The sequence below is a fragment of the Cercospora beticola genome, chromosome 6 (genome assembly GCF_033473495.1).
Source record: "Cercospora beticola chromosome 6, complete sequence".
Classification (NCBI taxonomy): Eukaryota; Fungi; Ascomycota; class Dothideomycetes; order Mycosphaerellales; family Mycosphaerellaceae; genus Cercospora; species Cercospora beticola.
Window position 1 is genome coordinate 193,509 of NC_088940.1, and position 24,193 is coordinate 217,701.

Below are 24,193 nucleotides of genomic sequence, written 5' to 3' on the forward strand. Positions count from 1 at the left end.
TCCAGCCTGGCGAGAAGGGAGGGAGAAGGGACGTTGTGGTGGTGGTGTGGTGGTGGCGGGCTAGCCAAATCCTCTTTCAGCTAAAAGCCGCGTTGCCACACCAATGCAACCTCTTAGCTCCCGTCTGCATCGTGTTTCAAGAATAGAATCCACCTCCCAAGAGCATTACGCCAGCTCGTGTTGGCAGCATCCATCTCTCATCAACAGCATCGCCGCCCATCACGCTGCACGTCTGCACACTCGCCCTCCACGGTGCGGCTTCCGGTGCCATCGACGACGGGCCACAGGACTCGCGACGCCACGCACGGCTTCTCAGATCAGCACAGCCGAGCGCGCCAGAAACGCCCAGCCTTGTGCCAGGAAGAGGTCAGCAGAGCGTTGAGCCCGCGTCCAGGCCGCGCTGTCTCGTGCGCATCTCTTTGACATCTCCTGGACCTCACCTCTTCCGCCGACATTCTTTCGCCTTTTGCGCCGGCAGCGCATCGTCTGAGAACAGTCGCTCGTTAACCCCACAGTGCACGGCATCATGTCCGAGCGAACGTATGGAATACCGCTGGGCCACGTACAAGGTTCGCAGCAAACTCGCACGCCGGAATCGCCGGGCGAGGCAATGGGATACACACCGCATTATGGACACGATTACAGAGACGCTGGCAACCCATACGACTCACGAATGAACACGCATTCACCAGGACCTTATCACGATGCCTATGGCCCGCCATCACCGCCACCGCACATGCATGGGCCTGTGAGCCCGATACATCAGGAATCGCAAACCTCTCTCGCGCCACTCACAGAAAACCAAGCGGTGGGCTATTCGCCCTCGGTGTCGACAAACCGAAGTATTCAAAGAAACGCTCCTGCCATGCCGGCAGGCGCAGGAGCAGGCCTTGGCGCTGCAGGATACGGCCAATCTTTACCACGACATCACTCATATTATGGCGACGAGTACGATTCTTTTGACCCGAGCACAATCGAGGACGATGGAGATGACGGGATTCCAGATCGATCCCGATCGCGAAATAAGTTAGGCTTTGGAGCGGCTGCCGGAGCTGGTGCCGCTGCAGGTGCCGGCACAGGCGTTGGCATGAAGGCGATGAACCGGGGCTCCAGCGGCCTCTACGGGCCTGTTGGAAACGACGCCGAGAAGTCGGAGTGGCTATCCAAACAGACTGACAGAAGCAGTCGCAAAAAGAAGTGGATCATTGGCTGCACCATTGCTGCCATTCTGGTCATTGGCGGCATCGTTGGCGGCGTCGTTGGCGGTATTCTTGCTAACAACAAGGACGAAAACGAGCGCGGGTCGAGTGGAGGCTCCTCGACAGTTGGTTCAGACAGTGCTGGCCTTTACGACCTCAATTCGAGGCAAGTACAGGCCGTGCTCAACGACGACCGGTTGCATAGAGTGTTCCCGACCATTGATTACACGCCGTGGTATGCTCAATATCCAGCTTGTTTGAGCCCTGGAGGTGGACCTACGCAGAACAACGTCACACTCGACATTGCACGTCTTTCACAATTAGCTGCATCGGTCCGCCTTTATGGTACCGATTGCAACCAGACCGAGCTGGTTCTGGAAGCCATTGAGCGCCTGGAGATGCAGGATACCATGAAAGTCTGGCTCGGGGTATACCTGGATGGAAGAAATCAGACGACGAATGACCGCCAACTGAAGGACCTCTACCGGATTCTGGACAACTATCCACATGACAGATTCGTCGGAGTTATTGTCGGAAACGAAGTTCTCTTCCAAGAGACTATGACAGTAACAGAGCTCGCGGCGCAACTTGACGAGGTCCGCAGCAATTTCTCTTCAAGAGGAATCAACTTGCCTGTCGCCACTGCCGACTTGGGTGACAACTGGGATGCAGATCTTGCGAAGGCCTCGGATATCGTGATGTCGAACATCCATCCTTTCTTCGCAGGTACCGTTGCTGAGGACGCAGCTGGCTGGGCGTGGTCTTTCTGGCAGAACAAAGATGTCGCCCTCACCTCTTCGGAAACAGGCACAATAGGTTCCGTCACGTATCCCAAGCAAATCATTTCGGAAATCGGCTGGCCGACCCAAGGAGGTAACGACTGCGGTGTGTCTTCGGATCCAGCTTTTGGCTGCAAGAGCGAGACAGACGGCGCAGTGGCCAGCATTGAGAATCTCAACACATTCATGGATGGCTGGGTCTGCGAGGCACTGAAAAACGGCACCACGTTCTTCTGGTAAGTATGAACCCGACACAATCCTGGCGTGCAGCCAACCCCTGGCCTTGCACCCTTCAGCCCAACAGCTGTTCGCATGGCATGACGAGCAGATAAGAAGCAAAAAACTAACGTGGCATGAACCAGGTTCGAAGCTTTTGACGAGCCATGGAAGCACCAGGTAAGCAGCCCACTCCCACGTCTACATATGCGATCCTCGTCGCGCAGACGACAACCGTACTCAGAGTATCCTAACCACTGACACTTCGTACAGTTCGACACGGAACACAACAAATGGGAACCCTACTGGGGCATCTTCGACAAGGACCGAAATTTGAAGAAGGGCATCAAAATCCCCGACTGCGGAACGTCGGTGGCTAAGCCATATTGATGAATTGTTTAGCATTTGGCGTTTTTGGTACCTTTTTTTCTGCGACCTTCACGATTGACATGAGTATTGAGAGAGAAATGCATTAAGGTGTGTGGGAATATGTGAAATGGACTGAACCCAGCAAAAGGGTCAAAAAATCGCATAGACGATGTGCGGAGCATTGTGGTGTCTTATCAGGAATGGCACACACACACAGTTAATGGTGGACCGAACATGTAGCCAACGTGTGCGATGCGCTTACAAGCTCGGATTCTAGCTGTGGTTGAGAGACTTGTGCTGATCGATACTTGGTCGCCATTTCATTTCCTGAGACTCTCGCCGTCGTCTTCTTCATAGACGTTGTGGCAATGCTACATGCCAGTCCCGTTCACTTCTTCACTTCTTCACGAGTCCAGCACCAGCACCAGCTCCACCCTCATGGCATGACCATCCATCACGCGGTCAACAACCAGCACCAGCACCAGCACTAGGTCCAGCACTAGGTCCAGCCTCAAGGCGCAAGCCTGGCATTCATAGCATGTCAGCGGCTCAATCTGGGGAAAGCTTGCATAGACTTTTTACCGCGCCCGGCCAGCCTCAAGGAATAGGATACCCAAAAGCAAAGCAGAGTAGAAGTCAATTGGGAGTTCAGATTGTAGGGATGCTTTTGTGAACCAACGATGGCTACGATAGGATCATCGATGATGGAATGTTTCGGCATGCTTATCCATCGTCTGAGTGAGAGGGTGAGAGTGAGGGTGAGAAAAGGTGACACATGATGGTATGCTTGTTTCAAGAGACAGTGTTCCGTTGTTCGTTTCAGACAGGCAAGATCGTGGCTTTGAGTAGTGTTTCATATTCAAAGCATAGCTTGAGAGTTCTTGTTGTGATGACGCTGATGGTGATGATAAGGAGTACCGACGTGCTTTTACTGATTACCGATGGCGCACCCGCCGGCAGTTTAGAACAATGAGTCGGGCTCTGATGAAGAAGAGTTTGATATCGATTGAGGATGAGTGATGGAAATTTACGGACAAACAACGTGCTCATGATCATCACAACGAACCCAGTCTCTAGGGCAAACATCCAGAAAACCCAAACCTCGCAAGATCTCAAACTCCAGACGTTATTGCAGTATCAGCGAAAAGAACGTCCTCTATCCAAACAAGCATCATGCACGCACCCCCATCCGCCCACAAGCGGGCGGCAGTAAACATCCCAGCAAACGTCAATTCTACCTGCTCCAGCAACCAAACGATGCAAAGCAAAACAAGAAGCCCTTGACATCATTCTCCCATGGCATAGCCTGTTTCACTCTTCAAGCATGTGGCGAGCGAGTGGGAGCGATGACAGGCTGGCATGACCTTTCGTTTTCATATCCTGTTGATGACAGGTAGCTAGGCATGTGCGGGATGGGGGTTGCTTGTATGTCTGCTCGTGAGGAGGGCGGTAGCTATCTGGGAAGGAGTTGTCAGTTTGATCTGTTGTAGGATGATGATGCTGGTAAGTAGAGTACATTGGTTACGGGAAAACACTGGAAGATGGTGTGCGCATGCGATGGACGAGGAATGTGCGACCGAGCAGTCGCAATTAAGGAGGAAAGAGCGATTAGGCAGCAGGCTCGAATACAAGTCAAGAAGAGAAGCAGGAGGCAAGTTTCAGACGATGTCATTCGCTTTTATGTGTGAATACATTAGACCCAATCGAAGGTTTCCGTCCGTCTATACCGCCTACGTGCGAAGTGCGAAGGAAGCCTCCAAGCAAAAGCACAAGACAGCGACAAGGACTCCCATAATAAACATGACGCAATGCGCCCATCTGTATAACTCCCATCGACAGAACAGCCATGCAATAAAAGGAGAGCGCGTTTTGTACATTACGAGAATGCGTGAGTTCGTGCTCGCCAATGTGTACCGCCATGCGCCAGACCAAGAACCGTTGTCGGTCATCAGTCGTTACCGCCCATTCGCCCGCAAGACAGCTATCGTGTACTGCTGCCGTTCGAATCCCAAACAACGCCTTCGCTTCTCCTTGAACAATCTATTCGTGCAAACAAGTATGCTCGTGGGAGCGTCCATTCGTAAGGTCGCGCCGCTGCATACAGTGTCAAGTGTCAAATCCATGTGCAGGGGTCCCAATAGGTTTAGGAAACAGAGTCCGCTCGCCGGGCTCTCTTGTTGCGCTCCAACCACTTGCGCTTTCCAGGTCGAGTCTCAAAGTGAGGTGCAATGGTGGCAGCATCGCTCCCTCCAGCAATCATCGTGCTTCGCATCTTATTACGGTATGCATCGAGAGATCTCTGCAAGAATAGGGTGCGGCCTATATGAAGCGTTAGTGGAGAGTAGCAGTGACGTTGGGATAAGGTATTCGTGCGTACCGTTAAACGTTCGCGCCTGGCCCCAGCTCATTCGATAGCCGAGTTCGTTCAAGGCGACCTCCTTGTTCCTCCTCGACTTGGTCATGCGTGGGACTGGTAGTTTAGCTTCGCTACCGTCCAGCAGCGAGACTGGCACCAGCGTCCTGCCTTGTGGTGGCATAGGCTGTCCTTCCTCTTCGACGGTATCATCTTCATCATCCCAGTTGCCACGTGCGCCAGGTGATCCGGGCGGCGACCTCATCTGGCGGGGAAAGTATGAACGTGGGTACACTGCGTTGATCCTCAGATGTGCGTCAGGCATGTCGTCCATCTTGACTTGGTCGAGCATGACGCGAACCCGCACTCGAGTGCCGCGTTGATTGTCGTCGACGAGGATGAACTTGCGACGTTTGGACTCGGGTACGTCGCCGAAGAGGTTGCGCTTATGTTCTTCGTCCTCTCTCTTGAGTGACTCTGCACGTGCGGGTGTAGCGAGTGTGGATGCTTGGCCGTGCATGGGATCCATGGCGTCGTGAACCGAGGGCATGGACGAGCCTCCGACTCCTGGCTGCTGAGGGTACGAGGGATAGAAGTTGTTGGCGTACCGTCCCGTGGTAGGCGATGCTAGATCGCTTTGTCCATTGCTCGACTGGTTAGGATGCCCGGCTGCGCTATTGTATTCATTTCCGGCTAAAAGGAAAGACGAACAATTAGCGTACGAACTCCGATGATGTGCAGCATGGGTGTTCGGGAAGCGAGAAGAACAAGGGTGTGCAGTGGAAAAGCATAGCGAGAATGGTGGTGGTACAGAATAGCGACAACAGAAAATGCAATGCTTTCAACAGCCGTCTTTTGCGCGGCTGCTGGCGGTGATATCGTATGCTGTACAGAATGTACAGTTGTGATCGCAATAAGATGCTGACCAAGTCCTCTTTCGTGCCTCCTCCCAGAAAGAACAGAAAAACTCCACAAATGCGTGCGCGTGCAATAGCAGTGTAGTAGTACAGGATATCATTCACATCTGGTGGAACATACCGCTGACGTCGTTCCCACCACCGGTATCACTACCGTCGGTGTGGTGGTGGTGCATCTGAGGCCCACCAGGACCCATGTTGGGTGGACGCGCTGAACCAGGAGCCATGCCCTGTGGAGGTAGCCCAGCGCTACCAGGGCCTTGCGGATACGGACCAGCAACACCAGGCGTTGCTTTTGCTGCGTTCCTATTTTGAATTTTGGCCATGCGGCGCACTCTTCGACTCCGTAACCTCACGTCCTGGTTGCTGTTCCGCCAACTGTCGACGGCGCGCTGGATGAGACCGCGCTTTTCGCGCAGGTTCGGGTTGAGTTGAGCGAGCGCCCAACCAACCGCGTTACACTCGCTTTCGTAGTGCAATCGATTGCCCTTGTATTGATCTTTGCCGCAGCACGCGCGAGGGTACACGCAGTTAGCGGACTTGAATTCGGGGCTCAGCTCGTCGACGTTGACAGATTCGACGTCGCAGCGGATCGTATATTCCATCTTCACGCGGTCGCGCGAGTATTCGAAAGCGATCCACTGCACTCCATTGTTGTCTTGTCGCACAACCAGTGGAGTCGTTGCTGGGATTGGCCCTGGTGCTGCGCTCGCGTTAGGTCCATTCGGAGCAGAGTTAGGTGTCGGAAGGCCGTGCATACCTGGACCTGAAGGTGTCTGAGCCGTCGGTTGAGGAGGAGCGAGAGCTGAAGGCGGACGCTGCAGCGCAGACTGTGAGGGTTTTTGATCGAGCATGTTGGACTGCGCGTGACCGGGCGTGGCTTGCGGCTGCTGCATCTGCTGCTGGGGCTGCTGATGTGACATCAGCATGCCCGGCGCGGAGGTCATGGACGAGTGGTGCGATGCAGCAGCAGCCGGATGTTGGCCATACGGCGACTGCTGCTGCATCTGGTACTGAGGATAGTACATTTGCTGAGGCATGGAGGGTATGCCATACAACGGTCGACCATGCGCGTCAGTCTGTGGTGAATGGATGGAGGCCGGTGAGTTCGACTGCGGAGTCTGGTAGCTAGAGATTGGCGGGTAGGACTGACGGCTGATCGCCGCCTGCGTGGCCATGGTTTCGTTCGGTTCTGCAAAGCTGGTCAGACCCAAACTGAAAGAGCGCGCCATGGCAGCCAACTTTCTCTTTCGAGGCGTGACAGTCAATCCTCCATTATTGCTCGGGGTGTGCAAGACTCAAATTAGTTGGTTTCAACTCACCTGACGAAGCGTAGCTACCTGCGGCACTGTTTGTGCTGTACGGACTAGGATGAGCACCGAAGAACGGGGCCTCACCCGGGTGCTGCGATGGGATTCCTGGCACCGATCCGATGTAGGGAGACTGGTGCTGCTGGGGTAGGCTGTGAGTGGAGGAGTGGGGCGAGATGTAGGGTCCTTGCGACGTCGGATTGTTCAGGCCGTGCGTCTGGTGCGGCGAGTTGGGGCGATGCTGCTGCTGGACGAGGCCGGCGGATCGCGGGTGCTGCAGCGGCTGCTGCTGTTGCGGATGTTGTTGTTGCTGCTGCTGGTGATGCTGCTGCTGCTGTGGAGGTGGCAGACCCTGTTGGCCGGCATTGGGTTGATTCTATACAGCGGACGTGTTAGTCGTGCCTGCCGGATGGGCGTGATATGATGTTGGACGTCAGATGTTTATTGGTGTTTCAAGGTGCCGATCGCGGATCCCGGTCGATGGGCGGGCGGGGATGTGCGCGAAGGCAGCGGCAGGCGTCTGCTAGCCAGGCAGAGGCCAGAAGTGGTGCCAGGGTGCAAGGGTGCGGGTTGGGGAGTGACGGTGAACAGAGTGTGTGATGAACGGCGTGTTGGGTGCTGGAGGGGCATCGGCGGGGGCAAGCGAGAAAGCTCCACCGGCTGGGTTGACAGCAGAGCAGTCGCGGGTGAAGTTAGTTGAGTCCTTTTTGACTTTTTGCGTGCAGGACGGGCAGTGTCAGAGCCAGCGTCGCTCATCAAACGCAAAACAAATCAAGGTGCTGGACTCTGGCGGGATGGCCGGGTGTCGGGAGTCAGGGAACGGCGGTGTTGGGGGAGTGGCCGATGGAGTGGGAAGTGAGGGAAGGCGTGCATTGCGAGTGCGGTGATTGATGATTGATGTTGGGTTGGGCCGTGTTTCCGGGATCTGGGAGTTGGGAGTTGCGAGTTGGGTGCAGGTGGGAAAGTAGTGTAGTAGAGTGGAAGTGATGATCGATCAATGGGATGCGGATGAATAAGGGCAGGGCGTACCAGCAGCGACGGCTGTCGCATGTCGAACGACTGCATGCTGCTCGCGCGGTGGCCGTGTAGCGGAGGAGGTGGTGGCGGGAGTGCGACAGCAGACATTCGCGCATGGATGGGCTGCCGGTGGTGCAGTTCTGTGTGTGCAATGCCGTGCAGCGCGTGGATGATGGGCCGTTTCGGGCAGGGGCGCGCGTGGCGGATTCGCGCTGCTCAGATCTTCTGCGGGAGTGGATGTGGGAACGACGGTGGGCGTTGCGAAGGATGATGGGTGTGTGCTAAGGCAGAGGCAACGATGGATGGGAGCAGCAGCGCAACTAGTACGCTGGCGCGGTGCTGGGGGCGAGTGCAGGACAGAGAGAGTCGACACGGACAGCCGCCAGCGGACGCGTTGGTCGCAACAACAAAAATTGGCCACATACCATGTTGGTGGTGCCCGTCAAAGAGCCGCTGCGCTGAACGCGTGCTCTGGCAGTCGCAGCGCTGCTCGCGAGACGTCGTCGGCGCAGGCCCGGTCGGTGGCCAGGATGGCGTGCGGAAGGGCCAAAGTGTAATTCGAGTCGCGGGCAGGCGTGCTGTGCGGGCTGATGCTGGCCCTGGCGAGTGTCAGGCGCGGTGCCTTAATGCAAGTGTCGGAACCTTGTGTGTGGTAGAGACAGGGCTGCGCAGCCGGCAGGCGAGGCAGGGTCGTGGAGTTTAAAAGACACCCCCAGCACCCACGATTCCGTTCGAGTCCGCTGCCCGGCGATGTCTGACAGGGAGGCGAGATGCAAGACCGCGAGCACGCACGCACGCACGCACGAGAGGAAAAAAGTGCCGCGCAACCACAGGGCCGCACTGCAGCAAAAAACATGCTGGCGCAGCATCAGCGAGCATGGGTCGACTATGTCACAGCCCGTTGGTGCCGACTGCTTAGTGCTGTTTCGGCGAGCGCTGGCAGGTGCACCCTATACTAAATCCGTCTACTGACGCGGCCCGTGCGCCAGTCCACGCGAATTGCCTGCCTTTTGCTACACCTCCTCCGGCCGGCAGTGCGATTGTGACCGGCGACGAGGGCGAGGGCACCGCACGCCATCCATACTGTGCAGCAACCGCTGAGGGCAGAGTGCTGTGTACTGGACTGTACGTGCACATTGCCACGCTGAACGCTTCACGCTTCCTGCCGCGGCCTGCTCTGCTGCCTATCCGACGGGGCTGACAAACCGCCTGCTGCACACCGCTCGCCTAGGACCTCGCGCATGCAACGAACCTCATCTTCAGGGCGTGCTGCGCTCGCCATACCCTTCGGCAAGTGAAGGAAGCCATCGATCGTTCCGCCGGCCATCCACCTTAAGAGATCGACAGTTATGCGCCCGTCCAGCTGCCCAACTATGCCTTGGCGCTGATATCGCACGTTACTGCTGCGATATCTCAGCTCTCATGCTGCGTGCGCGCCAACGCATCGCCCGTCAGGTTCCACGACCTCTGCTGCCCGGAGCGCAGTCCCCGCATTGCTCCACCGACTTTGATTAATCGAGCTTCTCGCGCGCCCGAAGCGGTGAGGCGAGCATTATCGACGCAGCAGCGCAGTCATGCGCGCGCGCCGTAGGCCATCGGCGCGCACGTCGTGGTGCTGAGCTCGCTGGACGACTCCTCGATCACGTATGGTCAGATGCAGCCGGATAGACAGGCTGGTGCGCCCATGGCCAGGGAGTCCTGGTCGCTTGCGCTGTGTGCAGGGAGGCCCAGCTCATGCCCTGGTCGTAAGCGATGTGCTAAAGCGGGCTATGATTGGCTGCGCTGCGGCCCACCCTGCTTCGGACTCCTGCCGACATCGTGAAACACTCCAGACATCGTTGACTCGACCTGCCGCCGTGGCCAGTCAGCGCGCGCCGGCAGAAGCTCTTGCAAGCTCCGGAGAATCCCATGCTGCTCGACACCTGTGCGTGCAGCGCTAGCGCGTCGAGAAAACTTGCTGCCTCTACGAACTGCAGCTTGTTGCGATATTGTGATTCGCATCGCGTGCGGTCGTGCGGCCTCTCCTATAGACTTTGCACGTCCATCGACATGATGGCGTGCCGCTCAGCGTCCGGCGTTGCCTCCACGTTGGTCGCAGCGCCACGGTTGACGTTGACGCTGCTCACCCCAGTCGCGTGCACGTGGCTCCCTTGCCCGCGCCTGCCGTTCCTGGATTCGCGCGCCTTCCCAGTCCGGCCTCACCTCCCAGCAGCAATATCGACACCATTCGCACCCTGTCTCCGAGCATGCCGGTGACAGGCGTGGAGGGTTCACTTTGGGAGACGAGCACGATATCCGGGAATTACCCTTGCTCGCGCATCCAAGACATCGATATCGCGCGCGCAACAGCATTGGGATGACCGCTTTCTCATCACGACGAGCGCGGCAGCATGCGCCTCGCTGAATGTTCCGGATGCGATCGGTGCTTAGCTCAACGGCGGTGCAGCACGCTGGAGGATTTGCACAGGCACTCTCGGTTCATGTGGGAGAAGAAGCCTTCTGTCAATGAGCGCACACTTCGATGCAGCCAGGATCATCGTTTGTGATGAACTGCTTGTGACAGGTATGGTATCCCCAGCGACACCGCCCAATTTCGCAAAAGTGGCACTCTCGCGCTGACTAACCTGATCCTCCGTGGAACGACGACGTGCATGTGGCTCGGTGCTACTTGCGCTGCGCTGGAGCACTGCTTCTTCGTTGTGAGACGTCTACTGTCCGCTATAGGTGGTGACACAAGCGCGACGACCATGCGACCAGGGACGTCCTGTGGTCGATCATCTTCTCTTTTGTTGAGACACCATCTGAACACGCTACCATACGCAATTCTTGGGACATCGGACTTCAAGTTCGGTACGACTAGCTAGACACCACTTTCCGATTCAGCTGATGAAGTCTTGCACATCCGGTATATGCGAGTCGCGACTTCTCGTCTGTCGCTGTTTTGCATCAAGTTGCATTGTGAAACAAGCCGCTGAACTCAACACTGCACACTCGCAGACAACGCCGAGCTCTGCAAACCCTTCGGCTGCGAGGCGTGAGGACATGACAGGGCTTTTGCTCGTCCGCACCGATCCACCGCCCGGATCGACACTGGAGAGCAGGCCTCGATGAGCCACGAAACCACCGCGAGAATAAACTTCTTCGAACCCGGCCACAACACCGAGACGCGAAACATCTCGTAGCCGCCGAAGAGTCAAGCAAAGTGTTACGTTTGAAATGATGCTTCATCTCAACCCCGCGGCGCGCTGCGTCCGCAAACAGCTGTCCTTTGGGCGGTGCATTGTGTGTTGGTTCTAAGCCATTCTGAGACGGAGCGCAGGGAGCAACACCTATTCAGCTTCCTCCGAAGATGAGGCATTGCAAGGTTGGCAAGGAGCACACTGGACAGTGCATTCAATATCCAATGAACGTGGCCTGTCATTTTTGAGCAGATCGGTTTCGCAACGTCACGACTCCCTGTCATCGATCATTGTTTTCTCGCCGCCAACGGGCATTGCACAGGCGGCAGTCGTTCGAGCAAGGATTCTCCGCTCTCTCGACCTCAGGAGAAGCCTGCTGCCTTGAGATAACGTGATTTGCGACGATCAACGCCCTTCCGGCAGACACCGGTATCCACTCCTGAGTGAAGACAGGCAGGGATTTTAGCATTCACCGCGCGCACGATCACGAGAGAGACGTGACAGCTGTGGTCATCAGAAGATCACGATAGGAGCAGACACGAGAGAACAACTGCCGGCACGAGACATTTCCCATCTGGATCGCGTTGGGAGACCTCATTCTTTCGAATGTGCTAGAGCCTTGTCCCGCACGGAGACCAATGGGGGCTGAGCCTGCTGAGCATGCTGGAAGCTCCCCTAGCGTAGCAACCGGTCCGCACGCGCTGCTCAGGCAGACATGCCACATCGCTGCTCGTTTCCAGGTCTGCGAGATCCCCTCCACTTGCTGGTCGCGCCTTTCCTTCGAGGAGAGCGGACTTCAGCATTCACGACGCACTGAGGAAATCCCATCTGCCGTGTCAACAGTGTTTGACCTGTCGCGATCCATCGCTCAGAAGTCTCCGCGCGAATAGCACATCTCGCAACGAGTCTGAGTCGCATCGCTACCATCTATCTGCCTGTCCATCGTGAAGAAAACCCACCCTGTCGACGAACATCGCTCCCCATGGTCGGCTGATGGACCATGACCTGCAAAAGCTGGAGTGTCTCGGCAGTCAGCGAAGGCCTGCACCTGAGCTTCACCATCCCATCCATCTCTCTTTTGCTTGACCCGGTAATATGGTCGTCGTTTTATAGACAAGGTCGTCGCCTCATTCACATGTATAACAAATTTGCGGTGCTGTTCTATTCCACCTGAAATGACAGATCAAGTTTTTATCGTTTCCAACTTCATCACTTGCTCGCCTCACCATTTCCGTGGACCGAACTGATTGAGGAAATCTTATCATCAACGACGTCCGTTCACGATTGTGACGCGCTCGTCGGACCCAGATTAAACTGGAGTGTGCTCCACTGGAATTTTTGATTGCTCGCAAGCTCGACTACGGGATCCGCAATGTTTCAGGTGGATCCTGTTGACGTGTTATCGAAAGTGGATGGTGTTCGTTCGGAGTTGGATGCGACACTGCGACAATGAGCTGACGACGACGCTGGTCCGAAGATGGCAGTTCTCACATCGGATCAGTTGGGGAAGACGCAAAGAGGAGGACATATGTCGCACAATACTTTGTGAGCGATGCTAGGCATCACAAATCGCTGTGCGAATTTTCGGACGAAATTTCGAGATCTGCGGAGGCCACAACCTGCAGCGCGCGGCCGCGTACACTGTCGTGCTCTCGCAAAACTCTTGAGTGGACAGGAGAATGCCAACCAAGGCGAGGATACATTGTCTTCCTACGGTCTCGTCATCCACCGCTGGTGCAGCAGAAGTCAAGAAATTTGATCTCGCCAATATTCTTCCACTTCAGCCGCTTTCGCGCGCAGAATCTGGTGCAATGCCTGGCGAGCTGGCGTAGAAGACTTCGAATTCCAGCTTCTTCAGAACGTTCGCCTCTGACTTATAAGGAAGAAACGATCGAGCGGCGCTGTGATCATTGAACGAGAGTCTCAGCTCCGCTCTGATCCAAAACGAACCACTGGACGTGGTTTACTAAACGAGCTGACCGTGAGAGACTAGGTAAACGAGGGAAACGCCATCGATCGAGCACGCCGCAGTAGCAGAAATGATAGCCCTCCACTTGCGATCCGCGCCCATTCTCCACGCATTCGATTCCTTCTACATCCCGACTTCTCAGGTCGTCGATTGATACCTTTCTCTCGTCAATCATTTCTCGACGTGCTTCCAATGATCTGCTATGATGAGAACAAAGTAGGAGCGAACAAGAAGCAACGGACAGTCAGGTCCGCGTGAACTTCGTCAACACAGGGCTAAGGATAGGGCGATGGAGATCGGACTCATTTGCAGAACAGAATCCCACAACACGAGTAAGAGCACGACATCCGCTTCATCTCAATTCCAAATTTCTGGTCTGCTATGAGCCTTTCTCATAGAAGCCGGCTTCGCTTCATATGTTCTATCTGAGTACATGGCTCTGGATCATTTCTTTCGAGCTCTGACACATCATGTTACCGTCTGCATCATGAAGCGACGGGCCAACCACTGCTCCAATCAAGCTTATTCCAACCAAATTGCTTCTGTCCATCAGCGAACCCAATGGTCGTGTCGACATAGTGGTAGACCAAAAGCCAGCCATCCTTCGAATCATTGTATACGGACTGCCCTCCAGGACCGTAAATATTTCCGTGCGATTCCAGAACAACTGTGCCGCCGCCAGAAGTACAGTCTTTGCCAGAATTATCGACCTGCGCAACAGAGTCAGCTCAACCATACAACTCGTAGCCCAAGTGACTGAAAAACTTACAAATCCACCACTCGCACTCTCCGACCTACAAACCTTAATCCTATACTCCTCCCCAGCCGCCGGCCGATCAGCATCATACCCACAACACTTCCCCCACGAAAAGAACAAATAATACCAATCCCCATACTTCACCAACGCCGGTCCCTCCTCTGGATGTTCTCCCTCAGGCTCAAACGCCAACTGCTTCGGCGTTGAACCAGAAACTTTCTCAGTCGGAGGACTCTCCATCTCCACCTGATAAATATTACTCCAAAACGACCCAAACGTCATCCTCCACACCCCATCATCATTCAACAAACTCGCATCAATCGCATTATACGCATCCCCGGTCTGAGATTCTACGCCCGTACCCCCCAAATCTGTCCAACTCCCGCAACTCATATCTTTACTTGTTGCGAGACCGATTGTACTGATTTGTGTTCCGAAGCTAGAGACACTATAATAAACGTAATACTCGTCTCCGACGCGAGTTACTTCCGGTGCCCAGAGGTCTGTACCTGGGTTTCCTGGGACGTGGACTTTTGAAGCAGAAGATAGCATTTGACAAGCGAATTCCCAAGGGCCGGAGATTGAAGGTGAGGTGTGGATGGCGATTGTTCCGCCTGTGGAGAATTTGTAGTAGGTGCCAGAATCGGAGTGTCGGATTATGGAAGGGTCGTGGGTGTTGACGCATTCGCCTGTGCATTCTCGCGGGTTGGGGTATGTCGTTGCTGCTGTTGCGAGATGGAGGGTTGTTGAGAGAGCGGCTCCTAGAGCCAGGATGGAGGGTTTTGAGAACATTTTTTGTTTCTCTTTCTTGTCTTGTCTTGTCGCGAGATCCCTCAGAGACGAAATGGAATTCACTTCACTTCAAAGTGCAAGAAAAGGTAAGTAAAGTATGTGAGAGTAAGACGGGAGATCCGGCCCTCATATACAATACGAGAAATTCTGAAACACAATCACCTATTTCCCGTAGACTATGTCTGCCTTATATGTAACAAGCGTGGCTGACGGGTGGAGAAACCATTCTGGTCGTCGTTGTGGAACACGCGGCCACTTCGTCAGGGCGAAACCAGCAGCATCGTTAGAAGTTGAAGACAAAAAGCCACCAATAAAGAATATGGTACGTGCTTAGCCTCGAATTGATTGCCTCGTTTGGAACGTTTCAAGCTATTAGGCTTTCTTGCCAAGCGGTCGATCACGGAAGTTCTACGACCGCTCGGTGGAATGTGCGGCGGCGAGACTGGTCGTTGCGTAACATTATGGAGTGGCATTGCTCGATGTTCGCCAGAAAATGTGTAAAGCATTAGTGACTAAGTGACATACTGATATTGAGGACGGCCGTGTTCGAATTGTTTGTCCTATTATTGATTACTGTTCACACCCAACGCCTCGCTTTTGCGGCCCAGAGGATATATACACGCTTCCAAGTTGGAAAAAAAACATCCGTTATCTTGCTCTCTTCATCTCCAGCGGCCTATCCTGGGCGTCATCGTCCACCAAACTAGTCATGCTGGTATTGGTCGAGCTCCACCAACCCTCAGGACGAGACCGCGGTACTACAGTTTCGTCAGTAGCAGTGCTCATCGTTGCATTAGGGCTGGTGTTTGTAGGTCTTGGTATTCGTGAATGCTGAACAGGACTTCCGGAAGACTGAGCATGTTGTTGCTGTTGTTGTCGTAGCTGCCGTTCTTGATGCTCAAACCCATCATGCCTTGAAGGTGTCTTTGGCATCGCTGAGTTCTGTAGTCTACGCTGATGTGAGGTTAGCGACTCTTTGTTGTCATCTCAATGCTGACTTACTCCTTCTGAGATGGTTCCTAAGCCCGTAGTTGCTGTATCCGTGAACGGTGGCCTGGAAGAGTGACCGAATGCCGAGAGAGTAAACTCCAGCGGCGTCTCGTCATTGTACATTTCATCTTCGTCACTTTCATCTAGCTGAGGTTCAGCAGTGGACGGGCGCTCGTCGGAGAAAGCAGGAGCATTGAAGCTGTTAACACTTTGTTGGCGACTTCGCTCGTCATCGGAGTAACCGGGAGGTGCAGAGCCATTGAGAGCGATGGCGGAGTTATCAAAAATGCTAGGTCTTGTCGTGCGCCAGCCGAGTGCCTGCTGCTTGGTTTGTGATTGCTGTGCATAATTTTCCAGAGCCTCGAGCACGTGGGGAAACACCAATTTATCAACATCGTTGGCCCATAGAAGATCAAGATGTTCATACTTTGGAACACATTTGGCAACAGTATGCTTGGGTAGCTCCTTGAGCATAACTTTGATGTCCACTAAGCTGTCACTGCCGCCGTAGACCAAGACGATGGGCGTCCGGATATTCTTGGTTGGGAATTTGGCCACCTTGTAATATTTGCTGCCTGTGCTGAAGCTCGTCGGACTCGTCACTTCGTCGTCGAACATCTGAAATTTGCCGTTTCGAATGATCTGGAACCAGTGCACAACGCTCTTGGTGCTTGTGAAGGAGAATAGATGCGGGTAAGCAGCGAGCTTTTGATGGGGCGCGATGTTCAGTGCTTTCCAGCCAAACAGGAAGCGCAGACAGTTGTCGATGACCCATGAGAAAATTGCTGGATATAGTAAAGCCTGCCACATGGTAGTGCTGCCGAGGATGGCTCGCCTGCCAAAGAGCAAGTACAGAACTTCTGGATTAGATTTGACCAGCGAGCTCACTAACCCGGAAGCAATACCAGGAGGCGCCATGGCTGGGGCAAGGGCTACGAAGACATCGACTTTGTTGTTCAATGTCGGATGGATGGATAATGTCGCAAAAGCTTGAGCAGTTCCCTGACTGAAGCCTATATATGACAGACTTGGCTGGGAAGTGGTATCCAAGATATAGTTAATACTGTCCGGGATATCGTGGAAAGCGAATTGATCCATGCTGAAGTTCCAGAACCGAATGTCGTTGGGGCCATAGTGTAGGCATTTCTTGCTGTATTTGTTGCCTCGGTTGTTGCCAAGCCATACATCATAGCCTTGCTCGACGAGCATGAAGGGCAAACAACGTTCCTTCTCCGTAAGACACACCCATACCTCGCTGTTCATCATAAGGCCGTGGTGTAGGTACACAACCTTTTTTTCCACACTGCCTGGTCCGGAATTCACACGTTGATCCTCTTCACCTCTGCGATGCGCGAGGCGGTGTATGCCCAGTAGATAGCCATCGCCTGTCTGGACGACATGCTCTTCTGCGAGGTATCCATAGAGTTCGCACAGCTCGAGGAAATCATGAGCGTGCGCTATCGGGCTGGACACTTTCTTTCTCTTGTTCCTGGCGCGTCGAGAATAAGGAGAAGATAGGCTATTGAAGGCGTTGCGGCTGAGACGGTACAGCCATCGGATTATGGGCGTGGGAAGTAATAGGGTGATCGTTCTTGCAACGAGCTCGAGCAGGGCTATGGCGAACGAGGCGGCCAAGGCGAGGGCTTCGTGAAGGTGAAGTCGTCCTAAGAATGGTATAGGCGCCATGGTGGCGGCCAAGGAGAGCGTCTGGATTGTAGAGAAATGCTTAAGTTGTATATTGCATGTTAACTGTAGCTCTCGATGGCGGATGACGGCGGTGAGGGAGCATAGTTCGTCAGTGTTGCTGTAGCAGATGTATCCATGGTTGAAGCTATGTCATTGCATGTGACTGCCAATGGCCAAGCGGAGCTCCTTTCCGAGTAACCGCAGAGCCGCACTGCACTCCACTTCTCCAGGTATGCACTTCGGACGGCACACACACTTGTTCCCTTGGTATCTGTAGCCGAAGACGACGGCTTCCTCACAGAAGAGTAGGGTGTCATGGATGAGCCGGCCACTTCGATGGACGTCAATGCGTAGTATGCAACCGCAGCTCATCACCGCGACAGAAGAACGTGACGGGAGTATAGCTTATTTGGGGACCAAAACAGCAGTGACTCCCGAGACCAACGGGCTCAAGGAGTACTTGGTGTTATTTAGAGTGTCGTACTTCCGTTCAGACCTGCTCATCAGTCCTCAAGATTTCTTGTTGCAGGATATGTGTGCTGCATTCATCAAGAGGACAAGATGAGATGACACGGCGGTCGGTTCGGACGTACCCGAATGCCGAACGCCGCAGCAGCCGACAGACTTGAACCAAAAATCCAGAGCATCATCGAACAAGCACAACCGACACGTCCAGAGTGCAGCATACCACAACAGCCCTGGCCATCCGGGAACGCAGTGAATTAAGTACCTTTCAGCCATGCCCGCATCTTGTACAGATATCCGTACGTCGAAGGCCATTCCTGCTCCGCAATCTATACATACTGATAGATGACCAGGAGAGGCGCTCGCGCAATGTCTTCAGAACAGCGACTGTGTCATGGTCCACCGCAATAAACCCGCCGACTGTCTTCGCCCACCTCTTGTCGATACGCTGCCCACACAATGTCAACAGCTGAAGCACGGCTATGGTCAATGCAAGCGAGGCATGATCGATATGCGAAAGCGATTTCGTGGAAACAAACCTATCTCTACGAGCACGGAGCTCGAGGGTGAAGGAAAGGCACCGATGTTGTACGCTGGGAAAGGCACCTACGACGACGCGACCAAGAAGAAGATCGAAGAGGGCAGCGAATACGAGGTGTTCACGAGAAACGATGGAACCGAAGATTTGAGGAAGAAGTAGGCACACTCTGTGGAGCAATACAAGACGACAGGAATATCGATCACAGATGTTCAACTTCGTGTGTATTTCTGGACCCTGGCCGCCTCATTCAATCGCGATGTTGTGCCTTACACCGATATGGGACACACCATCTCCCCGAAGTTCAGCTCCAAGGCTAGAGGAGGACGATTTACCCTCCATATTCGCTGTACATCTCGGATAGCAGGACGTCCACGCACCGTCTTCTCAGGAGCCACTATCCACGTATCAGCCCTCATCCTTGGTTGGCAGACCTCCGTGGCCGTCTGGCTCTCTCGCAGATTCCCGTATTTACCAAATGTGCGGGATCCTGATCATCAGAAAACGCCAAAATTTGCCCGTTACCCAACAACTGGGTATAGGAGTATTGACACAGTAACCGCATCATCTCGCTTCTGGTCGACTCAAGCTCGGTCCTGTACAGAGAAGTTTCAGCTCAAAGGAAGAAATAATGCCACGGATATCGCTCCTACACCTCCACCGAACTGCACTTGATGCTTCCCTCGAAATGCCAGTCACGATCCGAGCTGATGTAGCTGACATGCCAATCTCGCCCTTCGAGGCCTGGCTTCGGTTTTGTGGCCTCATCAACGAAATCACCCATTCTGATGCCACCGTCTCGAATGATTGCGGGCCTGAGCCCTCTCTGCCAGCGCCGCACCAAATACAGTTCCGAGCAAGGCGGCTGACAGAGGTACATCTTTCGCCAGCTTGCCTCTGGATGATCCACTGCTGCTGGGACTTCTGGTCTCGCATCTGCTGGGAACGAAATGCAGACGTCCCAGCTCCATTGTTCTGAGAGCGGACTCTTGACAATCTGACTATGGCTTCCTGCAACCCCAAATCGGGCTTGCCGATTTATGCTGTTGCTTATGATCACCAGTGTGATTGTGGGGTAGCAACCTGGAAATGCGCGCAGCAGCAATCGGTTGTTTTCTGGTTTGCGACCTGGCCTGCTCACGCTTCCTTTAGAAGTCGCGTGTGCGCTGAACAGTCTGTCCTCGAGCTTCCAGTCTGGTTCGAGGAAAAGCTTGCGGCGAAGAATGACGGAACCTTGGATCGTGTTGCGGAATGAGCGTGTGGTTCGTTGGGATAGCAGTAGGTCTCGAGGTGCGAGGTATGCGAGGATGAGTTCGAGAAGTTCAGGGATCTGGAAAGCGCGTTCTGTTGCGTTTTGAGCGGCCATTATTGATTACGCGATCACTAGGTCTGAATCGTGCGGTAAGCTCTTGGGATTTGAGGCGGGTTCGAAAGGCGTCTGAGGTGAGAGTGCTTTGGAAGCCGTAGTCAATACACTGCTCGCAGCCGGCAATTGCTCAACCTACGCCATTAAGCGCAACTTCCGAAGCTCACAATGGTGGCCGGCAGTCGCGCTGCGAGCTCTGGCTAGTAGCTGAAGACGAGACAAAACCTAGTATGTAGCAGCAAGAATCATCGAAGCTAGCTGAGTGCGGAGCACGCGAGTCCATTCTTATTGGTATAGAAGCAAGGAGCACCCAAAAAACAATCCCAGCACCTCGGTTGCGCAATGCTGCAGCTCTCCGGATCACCGCGCATATGCGAACGCTCATCATCATAGCTTGCTCACCGCGGTTGACCTTGTCTTGAAGCAAGGTTTGTGGACGCGGCGGCGGGGTGAAGGTAGCTCTGGCACCTTATTGTTGATGAGCATGTGATAAGCAAGCTAACATTGACATTGCTATTTCGCATGACCTCATGATTGGTGCTGGTCTGCAGTGGATGCGTGGAAGCTCTGAGACATCCTAAAGTACGATAGGATTCCCAGCAGAGAGAGAAATCGAGGGGAAAATGTGGATTTGATGAGCTCTCGGAGCAATGGAATCTCGTCGTGCTGAAGCCAGCATGGGGAATCTGTCTAGGACGAAACATTTGTATCTTGACACTGAAGAGACAAAGGGGGTTGGAGTATCGACTCTGTCTTCACGGTTTGCGAGATCACATCCCTACAGCCCAACCCGCGAGTTTATTCAACAACTCGTCCCCATACTGAGGCTGTACATCTTTCCCTTCTTCCAACAATCCCAAATAATGCGTAATATCTCTCCCATCGAACTCGCGGGTATCGAAGCCTAGTGATCATCACATTAGCAACAGCTATGACAGAAGGAAGTAGCAGCAAAAGATAGAAAAGCCAAACTCACCATTCCCCAAAAACGCAAAAACATTCTCATCCCAACTCTCAATCTCAAAATCCTCATACCTCGGCCTCTCCAACAAATGCAAAAAACTCAACCTACTCCCTGGGTAAATCGCCGCCTGCCCATCCGCTTTCCCCTGCTTGAACCAACTCCTACAAGGGCTCGTCCATGCCGTACGCTGTAAAAACAAATCCGCGTGTTGGCGGAACTGTTTTGAAGGTTTCCATTTCGGAGTGAAAGATTTGATATTTTCGACTTGGGCTTTGGTGATGACGGAGAACATGTATTCTGTCCAGCGCTCGATGAGGGGGAGAAAACTTCCGTGTCCGAGAGGGCCGTAGGGGCCGCAGAAGGAGAAGTGGTTGGGGAAACAGGGGATTCCGATGGAGAGGTAGGATGTTACGCCTGCTTCCGGCGTCCAGATTTCACGGAGGTCTTTGCCGTGGGCGATGAAGGGGAAGCGGGGGAGCCAGCTGGTGTCGAAGCCTGTGGCGCAGATCACGACATCGCAGGAGTGGTGGTTGCCTTCTTGGTCGATGAAACCGGTTTCGTTGAAGGTGTTGATGGCGTCGGTGAAGATTGTGGAGTTAGGGGCTACGAGGGCTTCGAGGTAGCCTGGAGCAGGCGTGGGACGTCTGCAGCCTGGGTTGAAGTTCTTGGGGATGATATTGTCGCAGAGGCGGGCGTCGTGATTGAGTTTGCGAGCCATTTGTTCGTAGCTGAAGTCTCGAGCATCGGCGGCTTCTTTGGAGCCTTTGATGATGAATTTGAAGCGCTGATTCAACTCGTTCTCGATCTGCTTGCGGTATTCGAGGTACTTTTGAGGATTCTCTTCGAGATATTTAAGCTGCTCCTTAGTATATTCGAAGTTGGCTCCATCTGTGCCCGCCCACGTCTGCGCAAATCCAGCCGTAATCCAGATCGGTGAACGGATCCAATGGTATAGCTGTTTGACATGAGGTTGCAATTTTGCCACAATCTGCACGCCAGAACTTCCCGCACCGACGACAGCGACCTTCTTGTCTCTCAAGTCGTAGCCTTCTTCATATGCGGCTGAATGCATCAATTTGCCCTTGAAGTCCTTAAGACCTGGGATATCTGGCCACTTGAAATTGTTGAGCACGCCACCAGCATTGATGAAAAACTCGGCTTCATCCTCGAAATCGTCTCCAGTGATCAGATTTTGGACCTTTAGAATCCATTTCCCCTTCTTATCGTTCCACTCGGCGTGGTTGATTTGGTGTTTGAGCTTGACATACTTGTTGATGAAATCGCCTTTGTCGTACAGATCCTTCATGTATTCCCATATCTCTGGACTGTAAGAGTAGAAATGAGACCATAGCTTGATCGCCCAGGGGAACTGATAGCATACGCTTGGAATATCGCAAGCACAGCCGGGATACCGATTCTCCAGCCAAGTCCCTCCGACGTCGTGATTCTTCTCGTATACGGTGATTTTCAAGTTTTCCATCTGTTCTTCAGCCTTCTTCAAAAAGTTCAGAGTGGATGCACCAGCACCCATGATGACGACCTTCACTTCACGCTTGGTGCCATATGGCTGCTCTCTTATCCGATATCCAGTTTCATCGGTCTCAGGAATAAGATATCCATCTCGCTCAGCAGTTGGATTATTTCGTGCGATGTCGTCCACATTCGGATCAGCGTAAATGCTGGTCGGAGTCTTGCCCATGTTTTTGGGTAACTCGCTAGGATCTCCAACGTGGCCCATGATGGCGATTTGTCTTTGTGATGTGTCTTCAAAAGTGTATGGAAATGCAGCAGCAACGAAAATGAGCACGCTTCGTGCACCGTAAACACAGTGGTGGTTCGGAAGTCACGGTGAGATGGACCTACAGTAATGATTCTTCTGCTGAGATAATAGTTTACTGAACACCGAGTCTGACTCGGTCGTTGTGTTGGGAGGCAAATGTGCAACGACGTGATCCTCGGGCAACTTGAGAACCCCTCCTACGACTCCACGAGGGACTGACGACACTAAAGCCGAAAGTGGGGATCCCAGGGAAGGTTATCCGAAAAGCATAAAGGTTCTGGTGTTTGACCTGGCAGGGGGTAGGGTGTGTTCTGGACGAGACACTGTAGCAAGAGCAGCAAATCGACGTCGCAATGACCTTCACCGACGGAGTTATTCTGAGATGTATCCGCTTGAATACCGTCGAGCGCAAATATGGCTTTTTCTCTTTCCATCGATTCGAAGCCGGGAAGACCTGCAATCTGTGGCATGTTGTTGCAAACTCGGGCCCGTCAAGCTCAAAATCAGCGCATACAGTCTATGTGCCGTAGGACGCGGCCTATACCCTGGCTGGCAAGTCTGGGAGCACTGTCTATACGCGCGTCAATGTTTTGTGAACAGATAGCGAGTATGTGTCTCTCAGTAAGCCTCTTTGTGTGGAGTAGCACAGTATGCGCGTGCGCTATCCGGATATCGCGTTGGTCGACCGGGGTCAGTTGCGGTCCTCTTTCCTGCCCGAGCCTGGCATTTAGGGCGCCATGGACGACATTCTAGTCACCTCTGGCGATTTCTTCTCTGAGAACTCAGCTACAGAAATCATGAGCAAGGCGGCCATCAGCGCGGGTATACGCTTCTCCTCGTCATCTCGGACTGGCCGAGAAGACCACCAGGCTGGATGTGGTGCGAAGCTGACTGAATTTCGAGAATTCGGGAGGCTAGGATCAAGTGCCTGCAGGATGTTTCCCGTGGCTGTGGTAGCTGTTGCTTTGATCGGAACGCAGCCTTCCTATTCCCCTGAGGGTTTGTGGAAGGCTAGTTGGTGGTCGCGCGATCAAAGTGCGAGGGCGAGGGCGAGGTTGGAGCAGGAGCGAAAAGGGGAAACGCGGTGAGGTTTGAGTCGTGGCATGGATCAAGCAGCAGGTGAGGGCTAGAGAACTTGGCAGGTGGGCATGTGAAGACGCGAGCCTCAACGGCCATGGACGTCATGACACAACGTTGCGAGATCGACAGTTGGCGTCGCGGGATGAGAAGTGCAACAGCAGCAGCGGTCGAGACGAGGGCAGCGGACTGTAGTAGGAATGCGCGTGGTTGTGTGCAGTAGTGGTCCATCATCTGTGATCTGCTCGCTTGATGGCGTCCGCGGCGTCAAGTCAGCCGCGTCTGCTGCATGCATCATCATTCGTCCGAAGTCAGCTCCATTCGCTGGGCATCCTTCGCCGTCGCCTGCCATAATAATCGCTCCCGCTGGACTGTGGTGTTTGCGCCGCATCCCCACCATTGACATTGCCTCTGCTCGACCACCGCGCCGCCCACCGCCGACGACCGCTGCCGGAGACGCGGGAACACAA

At 54.0% G+C, this 24,193-nt stretch overlaps 8 protein-coding genes across 8 annotated transcripts; 2 read left to right on the plus strand and 6 right to left on the minus strand.

The window, feature by feature from the left end:
• Positions 1-526: 526 nt before the first annotated feature.
• Positions 527-2,584, plus strand: RHO25_009201 (uncharacterized protein; the record flags this gene model as incomplete). The annotated part of the gene is made up of 3 exons (XM_023600750.2): positions 527-2,214; positions 2,341-2,374; positions 2,468-2,584. The coding sequence occupies 3 exons, from the start codon at positions 527-529 to the stop codon at positions 2,582-2,584; spliced, it is 1,839 nt and encodes a 612-aa protein (XP_023453239.1).
• Positions 2,585-4,706: 2,122 nt separating this feature from the next.
• Positions 4,707-8,268, minus strand: RHO25_009202 (uncharacterized protein; the record flags this gene model as incomplete). Its single annotated transcript, XM_023600751.2, has 6 exons — positions 4,707-4,882; positions 4,941-5,609; positions 5,955-6,536; positions 6,594-7,025; positions 7,156-7,519; positions 8,173-8,268. The coding sequence occupies 6 exons, from the start codon at positions 8,266-8,268 to the stop codon at positions 4,707-4,709; spliced, it is 2,319 nt and encodes a 772-aa protein (XP_023453243.1).
• A 5,525-nt stretch (positions 8,269-13,793) lies between these two features.
• Positions 13,794-14,857, minus strand: RHO25_009203 (uncharacterized protein; the record flags this gene model as incomplete). The annotated part of the gene is made up of 2 exons (XM_023600753.1): positions 13,794-14,018; positions 14,078-14,857. The coding sequence occupies 2 exons, from the start codon at positions 14,855-14,857 to the stop codon at positions 13,794-13,796; spliced, it is 1,005 nt and encodes a 334-aa protein (XP_023453241.1).
• A 907-nt stretch (positions 14,858-15,764) lies between these two features.
• Positions 15,765-17,533, minus strand: RHO25_009204 (uncharacterized protein; the record flags this gene model as incomplete). The annotated part of the gene is made up of 2 exons (XM_023600754.2): positions 15,765-15,806; positions 15,860-17,533. 2 exons carry the CDS (start codon positions 17,531-17,533, stop codon positions 15,765-15,767), a joined length of 1,716 nt encoding a protein of 571 aa, XP_023453245.1.
• Positions 17,534-18,272: 739 nt separating this feature from the next.
• On the plus strand, positions 18,273-18,698 carry RHO25_009205 (uncharacterized protein; the record flags this gene model as incomplete). The annotated part of the gene is made up of 2 exons (XM_023600755.2): positions 18,273-18,297; positions 18,352-18,698. The coding sequence occupies 2 exons, from the start codon at positions 18,273-18,275 to the stop codon at positions 18,696-18,698; spliced, it is 372 nt and encodes a 123-aa protein (XP_023453244.1).
• A 487-nt stretch (positions 18,699-19,185) lies between these two features.
• On the minus strand, positions 19,186-19,902 carry RHO25_009206 (uncharacterized protein; the record flags this gene model as incomplete). The annotated part of the gene is made up of 1 exon (XM_023600756.2): positions 19,186-19,902. One exon carries the CDS (start codon positions 19,900-19,902, stop codon positions 19,186-19,188), a length of 717 nt encoding a protein of 238 aa, XP_023453247.1.
• A 770-nt stretch (positions 19,903-20,672) lies between these two features.
• RHO25_009207 (uncharacterized protein) lies at positions 20,673-22,604 on the minus strand (the record flags this gene model as incomplete). Its single annotated transcript, XM_023600757.1, has 2 exons — positions 20,673-20,806; positions 20,879-22,604. 2 exons carry the CDS (start codon positions 22,602-22,604, stop codon positions 20,673-20,675), a joined length of 1,860 nt encoding a protein of 619 aa, XP_023453246.1.
• A 1,053-nt stretch (positions 22,605-23,657) lies between these two features.
• On the minus strand, positions 23,658-23,957 carry RHO25_009208 (uncharacterized protein; the record flags this gene model as incomplete). Its single annotated transcript, XM_065603163.1, has 1 exon — positions 23,658-23,957. One exon carries the CDS (start codon positions 23,955-23,957, stop codon positions 23,658-23,660), a length of 300 nt encoding a protein of 99 aa, XP_065459235.1.
• Positions 23,958-24,193: the final 236 nt, after the last annotated feature.